Source organism: Spinacia oleracea, chromosome 4 (genome assembly GCF_020520425.1).
Source record: "Spinacia oleracea cultivar Varoflay chromosome 4, BTI_SOV_V1, whole genome shotgun sequence".
Taxonomy (NCBI): domain Eukaryota; kingdom Viridiplantae; phylum Streptophyta; class Magnoliopsida; order Caryophyllales; family Amaranthaceae; genus Spinacia; species Spinacia oleracea.
Window position 1 is genome coordinate 171792064 of NC_079490.1, and position 19771 is coordinate 171811834.

Sequence of the window (19771 nt, forward strand, 5' to 3'; positions counted from 1 at the left end):
CCGTTTTGGTTTGGCCACCTCAAGGTTTGTCGCTTTCTTCAACTTTGACCGTCTACTGATTTTCTATCTTGGATCTTATTATGTCTTTCTTGTCGATGGCAATATTTTTTTTAGTTCCGCCTTGCCCCTTTTTTTGACTTGTTTTCTCTTGGCGGTGTTAATTCCTCGCTACCACCACAACCTCCGAGCCTAGTCGATGGTTTGTCGCTATTGCACGACGCCGTCCTCGTTTTCAATCGCCGATGCATGCACGAGGCATCCATGTTGTGCTCCTTAGATCTCGCCTTGGTGGTTGACTGTCGATTTTCGTTTGAGTTAGCTTCCTTGAGAAGCTTAAGCCTTGTTCTTTTGGACTTTTTTGCAGTTCTATTAAGTTCAGTTCAGTTCAGTTCAGCTCCATTAAGTTCAGTTCAGTTCAGTTCAGCTCCATTAAGTTCAGTTCAGTTCAGTTCAGTTCAGCTTCATTCAGTTCAATTCAGTTCAGTTCAAAAGAACGGATTCATCTTTCTTTGTAATTATTTTTATTCTTGATATTGCAATTAAAATTGACATTTATTACTTATATAAGTATATAATAATTATTATTATCGTTATTATTACTTAAATATTACTATTATTATATTAATATTGTTGTAATTATTGTTATTAATAAATAATTATGATTATTGTAGTTATTATTTATTATTATGAGTATTGTTATAAATATTAACATTATAGTTATTATTTATTATTTATTATTTACTATTCATTCAGTTCCATTCAGTTCAGCTCCATTCAGTTCAGCTCTATTCAGTTCAGCTCCATTAAGTTCAGTTCAGTTCAGCTCCATTAAGTTCAGTTCAGTTCAGTTCAGTCCAGTTTAGCTTCATTAAGTTCAGTTCAGCTCCATTAAGTTCAGTTCAGTTTAGTTCAGTTCAGTTCAGTTCAGTTTAGTTCAGCTCCATTAAGTTCAGTTCAGTTCAGCTCCATTAAGTTCAGTTCAATTCAGTTCAATTCAGTTCAGCCAAATAAAGTTCAGAAGAACATGACCTTAGCTTTGATTTCCTTAAGAAACTTGTAGTTGTTCTGTGTAGTTTTTCTTTATATCAAAAATTTAATTGATCACATGTTCCTTTATAAAATAGGGACATAGAGAGTTAAAAAATGGTCTCAAAACTCTAGGTCTATTAGTACGACATCGTTTACACTGGCCAGTGGCCACAGAACTGGGGGCCAAAACCTATATACAAATGGCGGGAAACTCCGCCTACTCTCAATTAGCAACTCAAAATTCCTCATTTTCTAGGGTTTACGAAGCTCTATGATAAATGATAATTAACATTCAATTTCTCCAATTAAAATCAATAATTGTTCAATAGCAATGCCGATTTACAAAATCAGAGGAATCGATGTTGATTTCCCCTACAATGCCTACGATTCCCAGATTGATTACATGAATAGAGTTATTCAAGCACTTCAAGAAGTAAGCTCCTATTTTTTTCAATTCAATTTTAGGTTATTTTTTTTCGTAGATTGTTCAAATGATCCGTAGAAGACAAGAACCAGTGGTATACATATTTTCCCTAGATTGCCCGGATTTAATTGTCACATTACTAGTTTGTTTAAATTACGGCTCAACTTGCCAGTTACAATTTGGGACGGAGGGAGTATACCGAATCGCTCGCCTTTGAGTCTCTGCTTTAGTTCATGTATTGTTTTTGGGTGTTTTTGTTGTCGAATGTTCGACTGAGACATCGAGTTATGTTCTTTGTATGTTGTATGTTTGAATTTTTATGGGAACATTTCACAAAGTTAACTGGGCAAGTATAATGATTCGAGTTGGCTGACTTTATGCAGTGTTCATTATTGATTTTGTTGTCAGATGGTCAACTGTGATTAATTGAAATGGTATTGATTATTGGTATGGCAGAAAAACAATGCATTGTTGGAGAGTCCAACAGGAACTGGAAAAACTTTGTGTCTTCTATGTGCTACATTGGCTTACAGGGCAAGTTTGGGTCCTTTCTGTGCTGGTCAACCTGTAAATAAAAACGAGTCGTCAGATAGCCCATCATCGCAGACTGCTGGCTCTTTGCTGCCGAAAATTGTATATACTTCTCGGACTCACAGCCAGCTTCGACAAGTGGTTCAGGAATTGAAGAAAACCAATTACAGGTGAATATACAGAATATATGCCTGATTTCTTTTGAAAGAAATTTGTGACAATCTGAATCAAAGCCCTTATTTAGTAGACTTTGATGTATTTGCTTTGATCTTTGCAAGTGTGAATTGAGCTTTCTCTCGTGTGTTAGACATTTTCCCTTCATAGATTCTTTGTACCTGAATCATGTTCGAATGTGTAACTATACGATTCCTTGTGTCTGAGTCATGTACATATGTTGACGCGCTACTGTAATTTATCCTAGTAGTTGTAGGGTTTCCCTTTTCCATAATGATTTTCTTTCACCTTCTTTTTCTCTGAATGTGCGGAACCAGTTGCTTCGTTGATTATGTTAAGCTGTGTTAGCTAAGTATTATCTGGATTGGCAGTGTTTGATATATATGAATCAACCACCATGCAGACCAAAAATGACTGTTTTAGGATCTCGCGAGCAACTTTGTATTCATGAGAAAGTCGGATTACTCAAAGGGAGAGCACAATCCAATGCCTGCTCTTATGTTAGAAAAAGACGGAGCAAGCATTATTGTAAACATCACAAGCTCACCACCGGTAAATTTTATTTCTCCCCCCTTTATATTTTGATATAAATGTTTGTCTTGAATGAGCATGAAAGAATTGTGTAAATGAGTTTCTTCTATCAGAAACTATTTATAACATTGTCCCTACCTCTCATTATTAAGAATTTTCTGTGGTTCCACCAAAAGAACTCTTTCGGTAGTTGTGTCCTCATCACCCAATTTAAGTGAATGTTTGCCTGGCTCCAATTTTAACTTATATTTGTAGGAAACGTGACAACCTTTTCAAGTTATCCCAACACAATAAACTTGACTATTGATATTCATGTTGTTTATTTCCATAGGATTACCTTAGGTTGAGCGGCCTTGAGCCTTAAGAAGTTGGCTAGAGTAATTATGTTGTGCACTTGTGCTGCATTTACAGGGCTCAAATTCGCATTGTTAAGCAAAGGTTATGCTTACATGTTGTCCTCATGACTTTTAGTCAAATGTTTTCTTAAAACCTCATATGCTTTGTCTCCCTCAGATTATTCATCATAGTAAACGAAATTTTCTGGTCGTTTTATTTAGTTTTGTTGCATGTTAATCTAGCATGGGAAACTGACAGATGATAATACCCTTTAACGTTCTCGTGCTGTTTTAAAGATGTTTCCTTTTAGTTGGACATTGACTTGTACATGATAGTCTCTCGACACCTAACATCTATATTGTCGTACTTGTGAGTTTTCTGAACCTAAAAACTTGCGTGTTCCATATCTTTCTTTGGCAGATTTCGTAAAAAGCAACCCTCACATTGGAAATGAACCTATTGACATCGAGGATTTGGTCAACATTGGGAGAAGCTGTGGACCGTAGGTGTTTATACTATTATACTATTTTTTTCTTGAGCTCTTACTTCCTTTCCTCTGTCGCTTTCTTTCGTGAACTTTTACAATGAGTCGATTGCGAGCAATTAATGGGATTTGCCTACAAGCTTTTGTATTATTGTGTACAAAGATAGGTGACTAGTTACTTTTGTCTAGGTGTCCATACTATGTGTCACGTGAGCTGATCAAATCTGTTGACATATTGTTTGCACCCTACAACTATCTCATTGATCGTTCAAATAAAGATTCCCTTGGAATAGAGTGGAACAGCAGCATATTAATATTTGATGAAGCTCATAATTTGGTGAGTATGGTTACTATGATATCTTGTACGGAGTATTTCTCTTCTGATAGAGGTTTTTGTCAAGTCTCCAATGTTATCAAGCCTGCTTTGTTATTGTAGTACAGTTTAGTCCTTTTTGCATGTAATGCTCTCCCAATCTCATCACCAGCCTCGGCCAAGGCCCACTTCCTTACCTTTTTATAAGAAATTAGCATGGTATACAGTAGAAATACAGCGAATGTTTACTCGTGCTAGCTTTTAGAGCAAAAGAAATCACAGAAAGAAGAACAAAGCATAAAATTATCAAAACCATGATTCAATAGAAACACAATCAACTGTTGATTGTGTAGTGCAGATAACCTCATGCATGTTAAGACCTCAACCTAAAGTACATAATCCCTTTTTTCAATCCCTCGCGCCCCTTCTTTCCTTTGCACCCATGTCCATGAAAATCGACCCATTCACCTAAGGGCAGGGAAATATATTGTCCTAACATCCGACCACTCTTTAATTCTTATGTATACCTTGATAATATTCCTAAAAAGGTTTTGATTGTTTCTTAAGATGACACAAGAGAACCAACAATGTTCATGTTGGTAAAGGATATGCTCACAATGTTCATTGATTGATCAGTCTCCCTTGTCCCACTAACAATGCTTCAGCCTTAAGGCTTGTGCAAAGCCTCACCTTTTTCTTCCCCATGGAGCATGAATCAACATCTGTCTCTAGCGGGACGCTGAAGGACTTCTTCCCCCCTCCCTGACTTGTTTTGTTTCTTCATCATTCAAATTTTCGTTTTGAAAATTATGTACTAAGTTGTTATATGAGCTATGCTATAAAGGTTTTAACTTTTATGAAACCCATTTTCCTAGATTGTCTTGTAAGAAACTATCCCATTTTCCTATGTTGTCTTGTAAGAAAACCATTTTCCTAGGTTGTCGTCTTAAAATATCCCATTTTAAGAAACTTCATTCGTATATCATTTTTGTTAAAAAATTATACGCAGTATATAACTACATTATATTTTCTTTTCATTAACATTCAGCCTTTTGCAGTAAAATGTATATCAAAAAGAGGGAAAATTTAGCTGGTTATTCTGTTATATACTATTACTTAGTTGGAGTGTGGAATATTTTTGTTCCCTTAATCTGGCTCTGCATAAAATTTATTTCGATTCGCGGATGAGTTTAAACTCTGTTTGTCGTGTAATGCAGGAAAGCATATGTTCAGATGCCGCCTCTTTTGACTTGCCTTCTTCATTGTTGTCTGCCTGCATTTCTGAAGCAAAAAGCTGCATTGACATTTCTATTCGTAGAAGAGACGTAGAGAAGTCAAGTGACATGACTTCTAACCCTGACAATTTTGCTATTCTTAGAGGTATTAGATTAATGACTGGTAATGTTTGACGTATGGAGATTTGTGAATGTTTATTTTAACCCGATTACCCTAATTTTCACGAGAATAAGTTCATTATATACTCTACGGGGCTCCCAATGGCCTTTGCCCTGAAACCTTGGTCTCTGATACTCTCTCCCTGTTTTTTGAATAGCCCTTTTATTGAAGCTCGAGAAGAGAATTGCTGAAGTGCCGATTGACTCCAAGGAACTTGGTTTTACAAGACCTGGTCCTTATATATATGAATTACTTGCTGATTTGAATGTCACAAGTAAGACTGCAAGCATGCTCACAGGAAATATAGAGGAAGCTGTTCTGCTGCTTGAAGAAGGTAAACAAGTAACCTTTGATAGTTGATGAGTACATAATCTGAGTTATTGACAACCATAAATAGTCCCTTCCCGTTGCGTGGATATGTTTGTGTGTGCGTGGATGGTTGTACTTCGAGAATTCATGTATATGCATATGTGATAACTATTGCCACAGTGACACTGAGTATTTCTTGTGCTCTCAACGTCCATGTCTTTGCTGTAGATGCCAACGTAATTGAAAGTAAAGAGTCGCATGGAAACTCCTGCAGGTTGGAGACCATGGGTGATATTCTCAAAACGATCTTTAGAGACGGAGGTACTTCTCATGCAAAGTACTATCGTGTAAGTTCCACTATCCTGCATCACATATTCTGTTGTTTATTTGTTCTATCAGAAAGGAAATGTCTGACTGGTCCACTTCTTTACGTGTAATCGCAGTTACATGTTCAAGAGCGTTCGGCAAGTGATTTTGATTCTTTTAAAGGTAGCGCTTCACGAATTGCTTTAATCTGAGATTTTAATGAAAGAAATGAATTTGTTGACTTGTTCTTTTGCTTTAGTGATGACATTTGGTTCATATATCACGTATATAATTTCCATTTTATATTATTAATCTTTTATGTATATAATTCTCTAAATCTATGTATCCAGTAATAGTTTGTAGAGAATCGTGGTTGGTTGAGGTGGTAAAACCCTCAATTTCCATCCCTTTGGTCAGGAATTCAATTCTCATGGAGTCATGGGCGAATCGTATAGGAAGTTGTGGATGGGCTGGGCCTATAAGTGGTCCGGATTAAGGGCCAATACGTACCAGTCTAACATAAAAATGTATATAGTAATGGATACTGTCTCTCTTCTGCTCCTCCCCTCCTCTTTGTTTCAATATCCCCAATTTACTAAATTCTAATACTGATCTGTAAGTGAGGTATTTTTCTGCTGAAAGTGTATTGTTGGAAATAATGTTCACTTTTCCCAGTTCTCCTGTTTTTCTCAGGAAAGCTTTTTGTTGGAAATAATTGTTTTCACTTATTTTGTGGTTCAGGTAATGTGTCTGGCGCTAGGACGCTCAGTTGGTGGTGCTTCAATCCAGGAATAAGCATGGAAGACTTCTCTAAAAAGGGTGTTGGTTCTATTATTTTGACATCAGGAACGTTGTCTCCCATGGATTCATTTGCATATGAATTTAAGCTGTAAGTAGGCACTGCTGGTTTGCTTCGTAACACTATGACTCAGTTTTTAATAGCTCACTGACCAAAACAAGTTATTTTCTTTTCATAATAGAGAATTCCCCATACGACTGGAGAATCCTCATGTTATATCGTCAAGTCAGATCTGGGCCGGAGTTGTACCAGTGGGTCCGTCTAGTTATTCTTTCAACTCTTCTTACCGTAATCGTGATGTCCTAGAATACAAACAGGATTTGGGAAATGCCATTGGTACGCTTAACTGAATCTGCAATCATTTACTTTTTTCAATTTGTTACATTTTTAGACATTTTGTGAGTATAACCTCCGTAATGACTATTAATGCAAGATACATTTGTTAAAGATAGGGTATATCACGTCTCTTTATTGCTTTGAGAAGAAAACTTAATCGTGCATTGCCTGTATCCGTTAAACCCTTTGGCCTGAGATGTCACACATGTTTCAATATCTTATTGCTTAACCATCTTTTCTTTTTTGCTCAGTAAGTTATTTTTAAAAGAAAAATTACATTATGTTTTTCGTTACGTGTTGTACTTGACTATTTGGCTTAAATGAGATTGTAGAATTTTCAAGACTAAGAGTGCCATGTTGGGTTGTCTTGGACCACCTATTTCTGTGTTAGCTTAGATGTTTAGTAACAATATCTTCTAGGGTTTGCAGTTTATGAGGCATTGATTCGGAGTTGATAGCCCTATAGTATTATATTTAAAAATACGGAATACTTATTTATTGTGAGGAAAATTTATCTTTCTGATTGTACAGAATCCCTGGTCTGTAATACTATATATTTCTTTTAAAAGATCAATGATAAAATCACAGAGCTATTCATCTATGGCATCAGTGTTATATCAGGGAGGATGAATCTAGCTTGTGCGAGTAGTCAGAAGTTGATTTTCAGTCTTCTATGGAAGAATCATGGTAGCAAGAGAACATAAAAACCATTAGAAAAAACATGGGAGTGAGAATTTTTTTGAGCATGTATGTGTGCGTGTGTTGGTGGGGGGGTACTTGTGATTTCAGTCTTTAGATAAGAGATAAGTCGTGAAAGTTTACCTTATTATTTTTTTTCCCTTTACCTGTTTTTCTCACATTTGTATCTTATTGATATATGTTGCAGTAAATTTTGCTCGGATAGTGCCTGATGGCCTTCTTGTATTCTTCCCGTCATATTATGTCATGGAACAATGTATTAGTTGCTGGAAGGACCATGTAAGAAATTGAATATAAGTTTTTCCTAGAGTTTTTGTTTGATGGAAATGATTTCACACTGAGTTTCATTTTGCTAGCCTCGTGGAAATGGGGCCAGACAAAGTACCATATGGGAAAGAATATGCAAATTTAAACAACCTGTGGTTGAACCTAGACAGTCTTCATTATTTTCTACATCGATTGAGGTAACTCAATTGTTCAGTTTTAGCTGAAAGTTCTCTTTTCTGTTACCATTTTCAACTGTGAATCTGATGCAAAGGTATTATATACAGGACTTCACGTCCAAGCTGAATGACCCATCTACATCCGGCGCTGTCTTTTTTGCTGTTTGTCGGGGCAAGGTACCAAAATTCAGAAACTGTGATGCTGTAGTATTCAGTGCAGGATTACCAAATTCACCCACCTCCCTAGTGAATTACTTCTACTTCTACATAGCCTGCAACGGTTTGCAGTTTGCTTGAAGAGGTGATTTATGCTTCCATGCAAAATAGTTTGACGTAGAAATTTTGAGACGAGAAGCCCAGAAAGGCAGAAATCAATAAGAAAAGAGAGGATAGAGATCAAAGATAGAGAATATATTGTTGGGTAACATGAGCTGCCCGCAATTCCTATTGAATGCAAATTTCACTTCCATGTTAAAAGAAATGCTAAAGTTATTTTGAATATAGGTTTTTGATCAATACTCCTTTGATTAAGAAGTAAGTGTTAAAATAAACAGAGGAATCACAAAAGATTAGGGATTTTGTCAGTCTGAACAGGTGACTTGACCAGCTGTTTATCAGCTTTAAGTGACTTTTAAGCAGGCGGGGAAAAGGAGTGGCTCAGTGGTTTAGTTAGAGAAAGGTTAATGATGCTTATGATTAAAAGGGAGAAGGTGATTCTTAATTACTTGGATCTTAGCCTTTTATTTAGCTAGCCCAACTTCACTTTTCTTGAGCCTCAGTTCTTTCTTTGTGCTCGAAGAATTAATTAAACCTTGTACAGAAGATTTTTTTTTCCCTGTAGAATCACACATTTCTCCACAAACAGGAAAGCTTGTCATATGCAATGTTCCAATTTACACCTTCAGTGAATTTCTGTTAGAAGCAAACTGCAGATCCGGACTACACTTGTGAGCTGAACATATTGACATTTAGGTTAATCTGATTCAGCATCTAGTAAAGAAATTTGTACCGTTGAGCCTTTGGCAGAAGCATGCATAAAGAACATTCCTGCCGTGATTATTGACCGTAACTTTATTTTGGCATACGTTGCTGTTATGTTTTCACTTTTTTTGTTGAAAATGAAGTATAACCTTCTCCAAATATTTCCGTGTCTACAATGATTTGCAGGTCAGCGAAGGATTGGATTTTGCTGACCAATATGGGAGGGCTGTGATTGTAACCGGATTGCCATTTGCCTTAAGGACAGATCCTAAGGTTCAATGCTTTTCATTTTTGGTTCCTTGAGACAATATCATATGCATTTGTGAGCAGAATCTAAGTTGCCAACTTGCCATTAATTTTTAGTCTATTATATCAATTGCATGCTCTAGATGAAGTCATAGAAATATAGAGTACTAATCAGTTTGGGTTGTAAAACCTACTTGGCAAGATAAAACCCCTCAGTGTCAAGAGTTCCTCATTGTATCAATTGATTGATCTCGTTCTCCCTAGCAGGTCATGAATGACGCGGGTTCACTTGAGCTCACTTGCCAGTTGCCACTAGGTGTCAAATCGTAAGCTTGTCAATCGCAAAAGACGTTGTGTAAACAAGTAAAAGACCAGTACCTAACATGATGTTTGGTTTAGGCATTTTCTGTGCCCCCTTTTCCCGCCTTAATATTGTTTGGCATCAAATGATGCTGAGCAATTGGTAGATTTGGTGCTTTGTTTGCAAGGGTGTGCAGATTTTGAATCAAGGATATGGTGGTTCATATCAGCTGAGATATGACCTGTTGTCTTAAAATAGATAAGTCGAACAATATATTATGTCTTTTGATCAAGAAGGTGGCCGTACATTATTTAGTTCACCACAACAGAAATTTGATAGTGAGCACCATGGAATTAAACAAAGCCGTTGCTTTACGTTAAGGCCCTGTAACAGAATTTGGTCTTTTCGCTTCACAACATGCTGTACTATAATGTGTTCTGAAATAACGCCATGATAGCTGTCATAGACTGTTTTTCTAATATATGTAACTTACAACGGTTTCAAAGAAAATAAGAATATTAACTTGGACACTGCAGGGTGTGCTGAATCTATAACAAATGTCCTCATTATAAACACTAAATTGTCTTCACTTATGAAAGATTGAAAGTCAAGCTGTTACAGTAGCCACTGCGATGCAAAGAGCTTTGTTTGGAGAAATAGAAGGAACAATGAACATGTAGGTATTGGAGAATCTGTACACAGAAAATGATTTTGAAAGAATTTAGTACTGGGATAGTGGATGTAGTCTATATGAGATTGTGAGGTAGCTTGCCTATTTGATGGCGGGGGTGTTTCACAGCTTTTCTACTGTGATTAATGGGAGGCTGCTTCTATCAACAGCCTTCATCTTTAAGACGAGGCCCATACCTCTCACGGCTAATTCTTCAGTATCTAAACTAAGAGTTTGTATAGAAAATAAATGTGGTCACTTTTGAATATTGTTAGATATGTTGTATTCTAAATATTTCTTGATTTAGATTTGCATGCCATGCCTTGCAAATTGGTTCAACAAGTTGTTTCTCTCCTAATCTTTCTTTGCTGTTGCGGGTCTGGTTCTTTCCGACATAATTGTTTATTTCTTATGATTCCATCTATGCTGTAGAATTGAATGTTTTGACCTTCTCTGTTGGCTCTCTAAGAATGGACAATCCAAACAAATTTGTCAGAGTTACTGTGTGATATCTGGTTATCTATTATTCTTCCTTTGAAAATTAAGCTACTCATATTAATTTTAATGTCCGGTGAATTTCATACTTATTTATTTTTATTGATTCTGAAGTCCTTTCCACGATAATAATTAATGGCAGGTCCGACTTAAACGTGAATTTTTGGACGAACATGTGAGGGACCAGAATACAGGTCACAAGGTATGTGGATGTAACAGCATATAAGATTGGTTTTGAAAGGGCCATTCTTGATCTTGCTAACTGAGATGTTAAATGACAGCCTCTATCAGGAGAGGCGTGGTATGATCAACAAGCATCTCGGGCTGTAAATCAGGCTGTTGGACGTGTAATCCGTCATCGCCATGATTATGGAGCAATAATATTCTGCGATGAAAGGTTCTCTTAATAGCTAATCTTTTTCAAGACGGAAAACTTCTTTCTGTCCAACCCGTAGGACCATTTGTCATTTCTTTCTTGCTTCCTAGTCACGAGAACTCCCTATAATACCTGGCTGGCCACGTGTATAGGATTGTGAATGGGTGACATAAAGTAGACTGTAAGAGAAGGTGAATTGCTCTATTTTAACCCAAAAGGCTCTGGGATCTGTTCAATGACCGGTTCTGATTTTGAATGAACAGTCCAACCTTGTGTTTGAAGGGATTAAGTATGTCATAAAGTATGTGGAGTATTAAAAATTATAATTATGAAATTTATGCAAGAAAGTGTAACTTGGAAGACGTGTAATTGTGTTCCAATCTATTTATCTATACACAATATATTCTAGTTACTCATACATAAAAAGGAGGTATTACTTGGTATATTTAACAACTAAAAGCTTGAGAAAATTTGAATTTGGATTGTCAAATAGTGATCAAATATATGGCTCAGTGATTCCTAGGTTATTAATATTTCAGTTGTGAATAGGTTTTCATCTTCACATCGCCAGGCCCAAGTTTCACGTTGGATACAGCCTCATATCCAGGTGCATGTGTGAAGTTTTTCTTTTTCAATCTGTTGTAAATTAGTTATCATTTTCATTTTCTCATTGTGGTCTGTCTAAAATTTGGAAACGACCTTGCAGTGTTATTCAAATTTTGGGGATGTTGTTTACTCCTTAACCCGGTTCTTTCGTGCCGGAACTCATCTTACTGTAAAGGCTGAACCAGAAGAAGCTGTTTGCAAAGGTAAAATATTTCTGTTGGTATTTTCATGTGAATGCTGTTTGTGATGTATTTGTAAGTTGTCTAATTCATGAGTGTTTTAAAGCCATCTGCAACATTGGTTATGCAGTGTATTGTCCTGCAAGTGCATTTTTCTAAAGTTTTTAATTTGCACTGGCTAACATTAAGCTTATGCCCTCGTAATTTTGTATTTCACATAGTCAGCAAAAATGATACTTTTTTCTTCTAGTTAATTTAAATCATGCCTCTTATGCCACTATGTATGATCACTATTTCAATATTAAATATCTACAAGTGTTAAATAAAAAAAAGCCCGTTTTATTCACATCCCTGAATAAATTTAAGTTTATTAACGTGAAGAATAATCACTTGCTGAACTAAAGACATACTGGTGTATTAAAAGGTATTGCTTTCACTCAGTGTAGTTGACCTAGTGGTAAACTTATTTACACCGTGGTAACTTTTACCCACTTTTTGGTAACTTTTAACATGTTTTGATTAACTTTTTATATTATGAAATACTTTTTGATGGATAAACTTTTTAAAGGTTTGCATGGTTACCTTTATACACTACGAATGATTTGGAAAGGATAATTTTTATTAAAGAGAAAAAAATAACTTTTACATTATATAAGAGTAACTTGTAAGCATTTTAAAGTAGCTTACATCCGTCTTACAATATTTATTGTACACCCGCCTTAATTAAGAGTTTGTGCTTGCGTATTGAGGCTCTTTGGGGCGGGGGTAAGTAGGATGTAGCATCTTCTTGCTCAAACATATTTTTCCATTTGTGCGGGAACCTCTTGCAACTTCTCTGCTGGAACCTCTTGTAACATAACTAACATGTTACCAAACAAGTTGAGGATGGAATGTTAGATTATTTTATAGATAAGGACTGGAAAAAAATATCATTCGTTAAACTTGCTTGATATTTCTGCCACTGTCCATGAGACGTTTACATTAATCCTTCTCCTCCATTCATTCCTATTCAACGCAATATGACTATGGAGGCCCAATTGTTCATGTTCTTTTACTGCTTCCATCTAGGTCATCTCTGGTCTTCCTTGACTTCCTTTAAAAATATCTCCATTATTCTGTCTTACCGTTCTCCTAACTGGTGCCTCTTTATCTTGGTGCTGGAACACTTAAACATGTCCAAACCACTGCAACTGGTTCTCCTCAATCTTATTTTCAATAAATACCAGTCCTTCCCTAGGGTGCATCTCTTCTTTGGGGATTCTATCTCTTCTCAGTATAATTGATGCTCATGTGTTTAACTGTTTGCTGCATATTAATTGAGAAACTGTGGGAAAACCCTCTCTAAGTTTGTTTTAAACTTACAATTTGATGCTGCATCTGCTAATTTACACACATTTAATGATAGTGTTATTACTTGCGAATGATTACATGTTGCTGGACAGTGAACCTTGTCCTCCGTATCACTGGTTATGCTAGGACTCGAGGAGTTATGGCTGACACTTGACATTTAAATCTTACTGCAGGAAAGGCCTGCAGCGAAAAAGTCTCCCTATCCCGTGATAGTTGCTGTTCAGAAATGAAATTCAAATCTGTTGTAAGTCTGCATAATTGTTAATCTTCTGCTGGGTAAAGAACTAGTTCTTAATTTATCTTTTCCCACTAACTATTCCATATTACATTTTTTCGTAATGTGTGGTAGGCTGAGGATGAAGACTGTTGTATGATCTCATCATCTGCCAGAAACAGTGTTGATAGAGGCAAAAGTGATATCCAGCTATACAATATTCCTCCAGCTAATAGATTGTCTGGTGTTCATCAAAAGAAAATGCAGTTTGTTGCAATGAAGCAACCCAGTTTCTTACCTGGGAATGGAAGCAAGTTGCATCCTTCTGGGATTACTTATAGACATCAAACCTCTGAAATTATTGACTTGACAAGTAATGTTTCATCTCATCGAAATTCAGATGAACTGATTGTAGGTTGCTCTTCTAAGAAAAAGAGAGTTCTTGACTTAAAGCCTGATAATATGGAGCATAAAAAGTTTCCTTGGGAGAAGACCCCTGCTATCACAGAAGTGAAATTGGAAGACACTCCATTACGAAATGGTTATATAGAAGCAGGAAAATGTCCAATTAGTTTGACTAAGAAATTGAAAAGCAGCTCTGCTAGTTCTTCAGTAGAGGTTGGTGGTATTCGTGGTAGTACGACTGCACAAGAAACGTCTTCCAGCCAGGCAAATCAGGGTACTCCCTCTTTATCTTCTCAGGACGATGAAGCAAAAGGGCATAATTTTTTGGCACAGGTAGTTCTCTCTGCTTAATTACGAATATATCCAGATAATGTGCTAGAGATGTATGATGCCAAGTTGTTGGGCATTCTGAGCTACATACATCTCTAGCACATTATCTGGATACAGAGTTAAATGAACTAATCCTTTCTTCCCCCCCCCCCCCCCTCCCATACCTTTTAACCCTTTAGTTGATGTAATAATCAAGGACTGGAGTTAGAGGTGGTGCTTCTCCTGTTTTAAGTTTTCAGACCATGATTTCCCCATTTTGATTAACACATAGGATAAACTAGGATCTACGAGTCAGCATGCTGTTAGTGGCTCCGCTAATTATTTGCCCCAACAATAGTGAATTAGTAGTGGACATAGTGGTATTAAAAAAATTTAAGTGCTGAACTCTTATGTTGCAACTCTTGGATAATTGGATATGCAATAACAATATTATTTTGGCTTGCGCTTTTTTGAAATTTTATCACTGGAAAGGAAGATTTTCTGTGTGCTTTGTAATATTGTATTGTTTATCATGCTTTTTAGCAGCTGAATGTTGGTATTATCCAGGAAATCTAATTTTGTTTCTGTACAAACAAATAGGCTTTAGATTTGTGTTTAAATATTTGCTTTATAAGATATCAGATGGATTGTACAAGCTCACTGCAAATTCTTTCTCCTGACGTTGCAGGTCCAACAGAAACTTAATGAGTCCGAGTATAAAGAATTTATTGGCTACATGAAGGCACTGAAGTCAAAAGCTATGAAAATTGGTGCTGTTTTGCAATCTATTGCAAAACTGTTTTCTGGGCAAGAGAGGCTTTCTCTTCTTAGAAGGTAATACCATCCATATGTTCGCAGCTTTTTAATCACCTTCCAATTACCATTGCACTCAAAATATCTACTGCTTTTGCACTCAAAATATCTACTGCTTATACACACAAAGCACACGCGCGCGCACACACACACACACATATTTACCACAACTTGAGATTTATCGAAAAGAAATGTTAATTCTGAAGAAAGGCCAAGAATGCGCCTATATCCTATTGAAGGCCTGATGAGTTAATTCTGGATAAATTTTCACCAAAACCTTTCCACCTTACAGGGTTTATGTGTTAGCCTTTCGGACTTTTGCGTGCTCATTATTCAAAATAAGTGACTTTCAGGGGTTTTCTGGTCTTTGTATATGCAGATTATAGAACTGCTGTCCTACAATGTCCTTAATCAATGTTTATCAGGGATTTTATGTTTCATTACTAGTATTTTATTGAATCCAAAACTATTGTTCAAACAGCTGCTATTATCTATCATCCATGCTGTTGGAATGATTGTCATCATGATATGCCACGCAGGCCAAGTGTTCTTATATAATATCCAAATCTAAAAATGTATTTGAGTCCATTTGTGAATCCTGTCAAGGTTATCAAAATCGTGATTCTACTTTGAATCGTAAGGGCTCTAAGAATCGAGTCGTAAAAATTCATTTAAAGTGCTTATAATATAGGTGAAAAACTTAATAATTGAAATATGTAGTTGTTTAGTAGCTATATAAAGTTATAAACAATAATTAACAATATTTATCTATTAATAATTTTCTCAGCATGATTTAAATTTACGAGGTTTTCGATAGTCGAGAAAAAAGTGTAGAATCGTGTAAAATCGTAAATCGAATTGTAGACCATATTTGAATCATAAGATTATACGACTTGAATCGCGATTTTATTAACCATGGATCCTGTTATTCATAACATCCTCAATCCTATTCTTATTTCAACATTGTTGCAAATTTACAATAGATGTTATGTACAAATCTGAGTGATTCTTCTGCTGTTCTGTTACAGATTCAAGCAATACATCCCACAGAAGTACCATTCTTTGTACGATGAATATTGCAATGGCAGAACAGATACTACTTGAAATGTAAGGATCTTTTCCTGTTGATTGCTAACTTGTATGAGGAATATTGTAAATGAGTTGGTGGAAAGTTCACACCTTCAAAGGGACTAATCTTTGCATCGAATACTCTGTTCTCCATCCTATTCTGTATTTAAACTCTGATTTGGTCATAATCATCTTTTAAATTGCGAAAAAGTTACCATTTACAGAGCTTGATGATTCCATTGGTAGTACTTAAAGATGACCGTGGGCCAGGCCGGGCTTTGGGCCGAGCCCCACAGCAGGCTCACATTGTATCGTGCCGGGCCAGGCCAAAAAGTTCAAAACAAGGCCAAGGCCTGGCTCGAGCCCACATGCTTCGTGTCGGGTCGTGCCGTCGTGCCTAAGGCTATTTTTACTAAATTTAGTGTGTTTTGTCGTGCCCGGTCGAGTCGTGCCGTGTCTTGTCGTGCCTTTTCCAAAAAATTAAGGCCCATGCCTGGCCCACGGCCCACGACTTTGTGCTTGTGCCGGACATTTTTCGTGCTGGCCTCGGGTTGGGCTTCGGGCCGGGCCGACCCACAGCCATCTTTAGTAGTACTCCATTATGGTCACCATTGTTACAACTCCTTAAAAACTCAGTTATTTTATTCATAAGCATAATGGAATTGATTTTGCCATTGATAGGTATCAAATTCGAATCACCTGTCCCCAATTTGTTGATTGCATTTTCCTTTTGGCTCATTCACATATTGGAAGTAATTTTGATAATTTATGAACGTCGCAAAGTAATTGACAAACCAAAATTGGTCCACATATGTATCATTTTTAGGGGGAAATAGAGATTGTTTTGGCAAAGCAAATTGCTTCACGCATAGTTTGTCCCATTTTTTTTAATGCAGTTCGATCACATCACCACTCCTACTTTAACCAAAAGATATTGTTTGTCAAGAAACGTTGTCCATAAATCGTTATTGAATTGAATAGTGCAACTTTCAAATATGCAGAGAAAATATTGTTATAAACTTCTCAATCTATTATGTATATTCCGTATCATCTAATGTCACTCCAAATCATTTAAAGAGAGCATACAATCACAAGCTCTAACACGAAGATCATGAAATATTGAAATCTCATAAAAGTTACATGTCACAACTGATAATCCAAATTCATAGACAAATGACGTGTTCGGCAGTAGCATTTGAGGTAGTGGATAGTGTTTTGACATATTTAAGATACTACTTGTAAAATTTGTCAAGATTCGGTAGCGAATAATAGAGGTAGCACTTGGGTAGTTTTTTTTTTTGTGTCAAACGTTACATTAATAGCGTTCAAAGATAACGGGGGTAACTTTTGATAAATTTATAATGAAGTTTTAAGCAATGCATACAACTTTTATTGTACTTTAAAAGCCAGTATGCAACTGTTACTGCACACTCATACTAGTTATCCGTTACTTTAACCTAAATACCTAACTGTTATTCGCTACTCAACTGCTAATTATATCGGTTAGTTTTACCGAAGAAAGCCAAAACTTAGACCACACCAACATTTTTGAAACTGTTTACTTGCCCCATAATATTTTGATCAACGAGAAAACTACAACATCATATTCAAAAATCAAAATACTATACTATAATACCAACTATATAAAATTTCTGTGAAGTGTGAACATCATCAACCAATGACGATTATGATATTATAGCATTATTAGCAAAATAAACATTTAATAAAAACTCCCCTTAATTAGTTACTACGTAATTAATTAATTTTATTAGACGTTATTTGATCTCCATATCAACTGCATGACCCTTCCGGCCCTCTCTCTAATTCCTCGAATTTTGACGCAAAACCACAACCAAATCCACAAATGCACTAAGAATGTACCTATATTGTTTCTTCTCGTTCAACCTCAAGTAACAAAATAATAATTCTTCCATGAAATCCCAATCTACCCTTTGCTTGTTCTTAATCCTTGCATCCAACATCTCTTTCATGGATTTCCTAAAATCCTCATATGGACTTGGTGACACCGTTAGAAGTGCTATGCAATCCTCGATCCCAGGTGGAATCGCCGATTTATCGGTGTTGATATTGTCATCGCCGTCGTTGTCGTGGTGGCGGCCGGTGGCCCTTGGGGTGGAGGTTGTTGTAGAGGTGGACCCCCCGCCGTCGTCCTCGGTGGTGTTCGTCATCACCGCCTCCTCGACCAACGAGCTCGAGGAGGTGGAGGAGACGAAAAACCGGTGGGACCCACAAAGGTCCCTAGGTGGAGTGAAGAATCCATGAGAATTATTATTACTACTATTAGGTTCATCATACTCGTCGTTTTGATGGTAATCACGGTCTTTGCCACCGTACAATGACTTGAAATTCTCGATTAGGAAATTATCAATGTCCTCCAAGGTGGCGGCCGTGGCGGACGGATCATCATCGTGGTGAATCTTGTGGCGGCGGTCGCCGGAAAAGGAGAGGCTCTTTGGGTGCTTACACCCTGATATGATCTTGCTAGTGGTGGAGGAAAGGGAACTATGAGAGAATTGTAGGTGTGGAGTTTGTTTTTTGATCTTTGAGATGTATTCTTGAAGGGATTTTTGGAGTTTCTTAGACATGTTGATTTTATGTAATTTGGCTCCCTAATTTGTATTGTAGGAGAACTAATTGTTGTTAAACATATATATACAAAGAGATTAAGCAAGAGGTGACAAACGAGTTGGTCAGTTAATTTATCGAATATTATTATATTATATTATTTAAAAGGTAACATAAGATATTATTAGTATGAATGCAATTGAAAACATAACGTTTTATAATAAGAAAATCCACCTGAATATGGAAATCAGAGAAAAGGGTTGTTACCATATATGTTGGCAAGATTTGATCCCCTTGGATCTTATAAATGCAATTCTTATGGCAAGTTACTCTATTAGCTAATTAATGATTTTCTACTAAATATGCTTAATATCTTCACCAAAATTAATAAAATAAAAATATATCCAATATAATGTTGCGATGTTATCTTATATTATGCAAAAATCAAAATAACTTTAATGATGCATTGACCTAGTTATTCAGACTAAGAACGCGTTAAAATTTATCCTCTTCCGTTTGTATAATGTCTAGTGTCCTTGAATCTCAAGCAAAATAAAATAAAATAGAATTATATTGTTCATATAATTGATAGTTAAGTCCTTTTCATTAAATAATTGTGAGTATTTTTTTTAAAGGGAAAAATAATTGTGAGTTTATTTCCTATCTGCTAAAAAAATGGGCTGGTTTGTATATTTTTCATTATATTTAAGGTTTGGAAATTAAATCGACATTAGTACATAGTCATATATTACATACGTCATTACGTTGTAACTCATTAAAGTGGTCAAGTAATACTTGATATGAATAAATCAGTGTATTTTCAGTCAATTAGGTAGATTAGATTTGTAACAAACATTACTCAAAATGAGTTATCTTGTTGCATTGTTTTCCTACTATGAGAATTGAGAATCAAGTGATAGGTCAACAGTAAAACTCGACCAACTCGCACAAGACACATCTCAATTCGACAATAATAATTATTTAAGTATTTTTTAAAATTTTCGCTAATAAATACTTTGTACTTCTTAAAAGGGTATTATAATACTCCATCCGTTTCTAAATA

General features: G+C 36.1%; 2 protein-coding genes across 3 annotated transcripts; one reads left to right on the top strand and one right to left on the bottom strand.

The window, feature by feature from the left end:
* The first annotated feature begins 1191 nt into the window (after nt 1-1191).
* Nucleotides 1192-16332, top strand: LOC110787765 (regulator of telomere elongation helicase 1 homolog). 2 transcript variants are annotated; one of them, XM_021992405.2, is made up of 23 exons: nt 1192-1462; nt 1910-2154; nt 2562-2710; nt 3446-3527; nt 3699-3846; nt 5040-5202; nt 5375-5551; nt 5755-5873; nt 5970-6015; nt 6574-6721; nt 6813-6967; nt 7854-7945; nt 8023-8130; nt 8218-8286; nt 9277-9363; nt 10945-11004; nt 11084-11199; nt 11728-11785; nt 11885-11987; nt 13487-13557; nt 13663-14265; nt 14930-15075; nt 16083-16332. In XM_021992405.2, the coding sequence occupies exons 1-23, from the start codon at nt 1361-1363 to the stop codon at nt 16156-16158; spliced, it is 3123 nt and encodes a 1040-aa protein (XP_021848097.1). In that variant the 5' UTR covers nt 1192-1360; the 3' UTR covers nt 16159-16332. The 2 variants fall into 2 exon arrangements, with proteins under 2 accessions (XP_021848097.1, XP_021848098.1); XM_021992406.2 differs by lacking the exons at nt 1192-1462; nt 1910-2154 and having other exon boundaries at nt 2572-2710; nt 3446-3531.
* Nucleotides 16333-17697: 1365 nt separating this feature from the next.
* LOC110787749 (transcription repressor OFP14) lies at nt 17698-18777 on the bottom strand. Its single transcript, XM_021992391.2, has one exon. The coding sequence runs from the start codon at nt 18726-18728 to the stop codon at nt 17943-17945; it is 786 nt and encodes a 261-aa protein (XP_021848083.1). The 5' UTR covers nt 18729-18777; the 3' UTR covers nt 17698-17942.
* Nucleotides 18778-19771: the final 994 nt, after the last annotated feature.

Excerpts from the sequence above, each read along its gene's own strand:
- LOC110787749 (XM_021992391.2), bottom strand. The coding sequence starts at position 18,728 with ATGTCTAAGAAACTCCAAAAATCCCTTCAAGAATACATCTCAAAGATC.
- LOC110787765 (XM_021992405.2), top strand. The coding sequence starts at position 1,361 with ATGCCGATTTACAAAATCAGAGGAATCGATGTTGATTTCCCCTACAAT. Across the intron at positions 11,988-13,486 it reads AGAAGAAGCTGTTTGCAAAG|GAAAGGCCTGCAGCGAAAAA; the intron begins GTAAAATATTTC and ends ATCTTACTGCAG. Across the intron at positions 15,076-16,082 it reads AGGCTTTCTCTTCTTAGAAG|ATTCAAGCAATACATCCCAC; the intron begins GTAATACCATCC and ends GTTCTGTTACAG.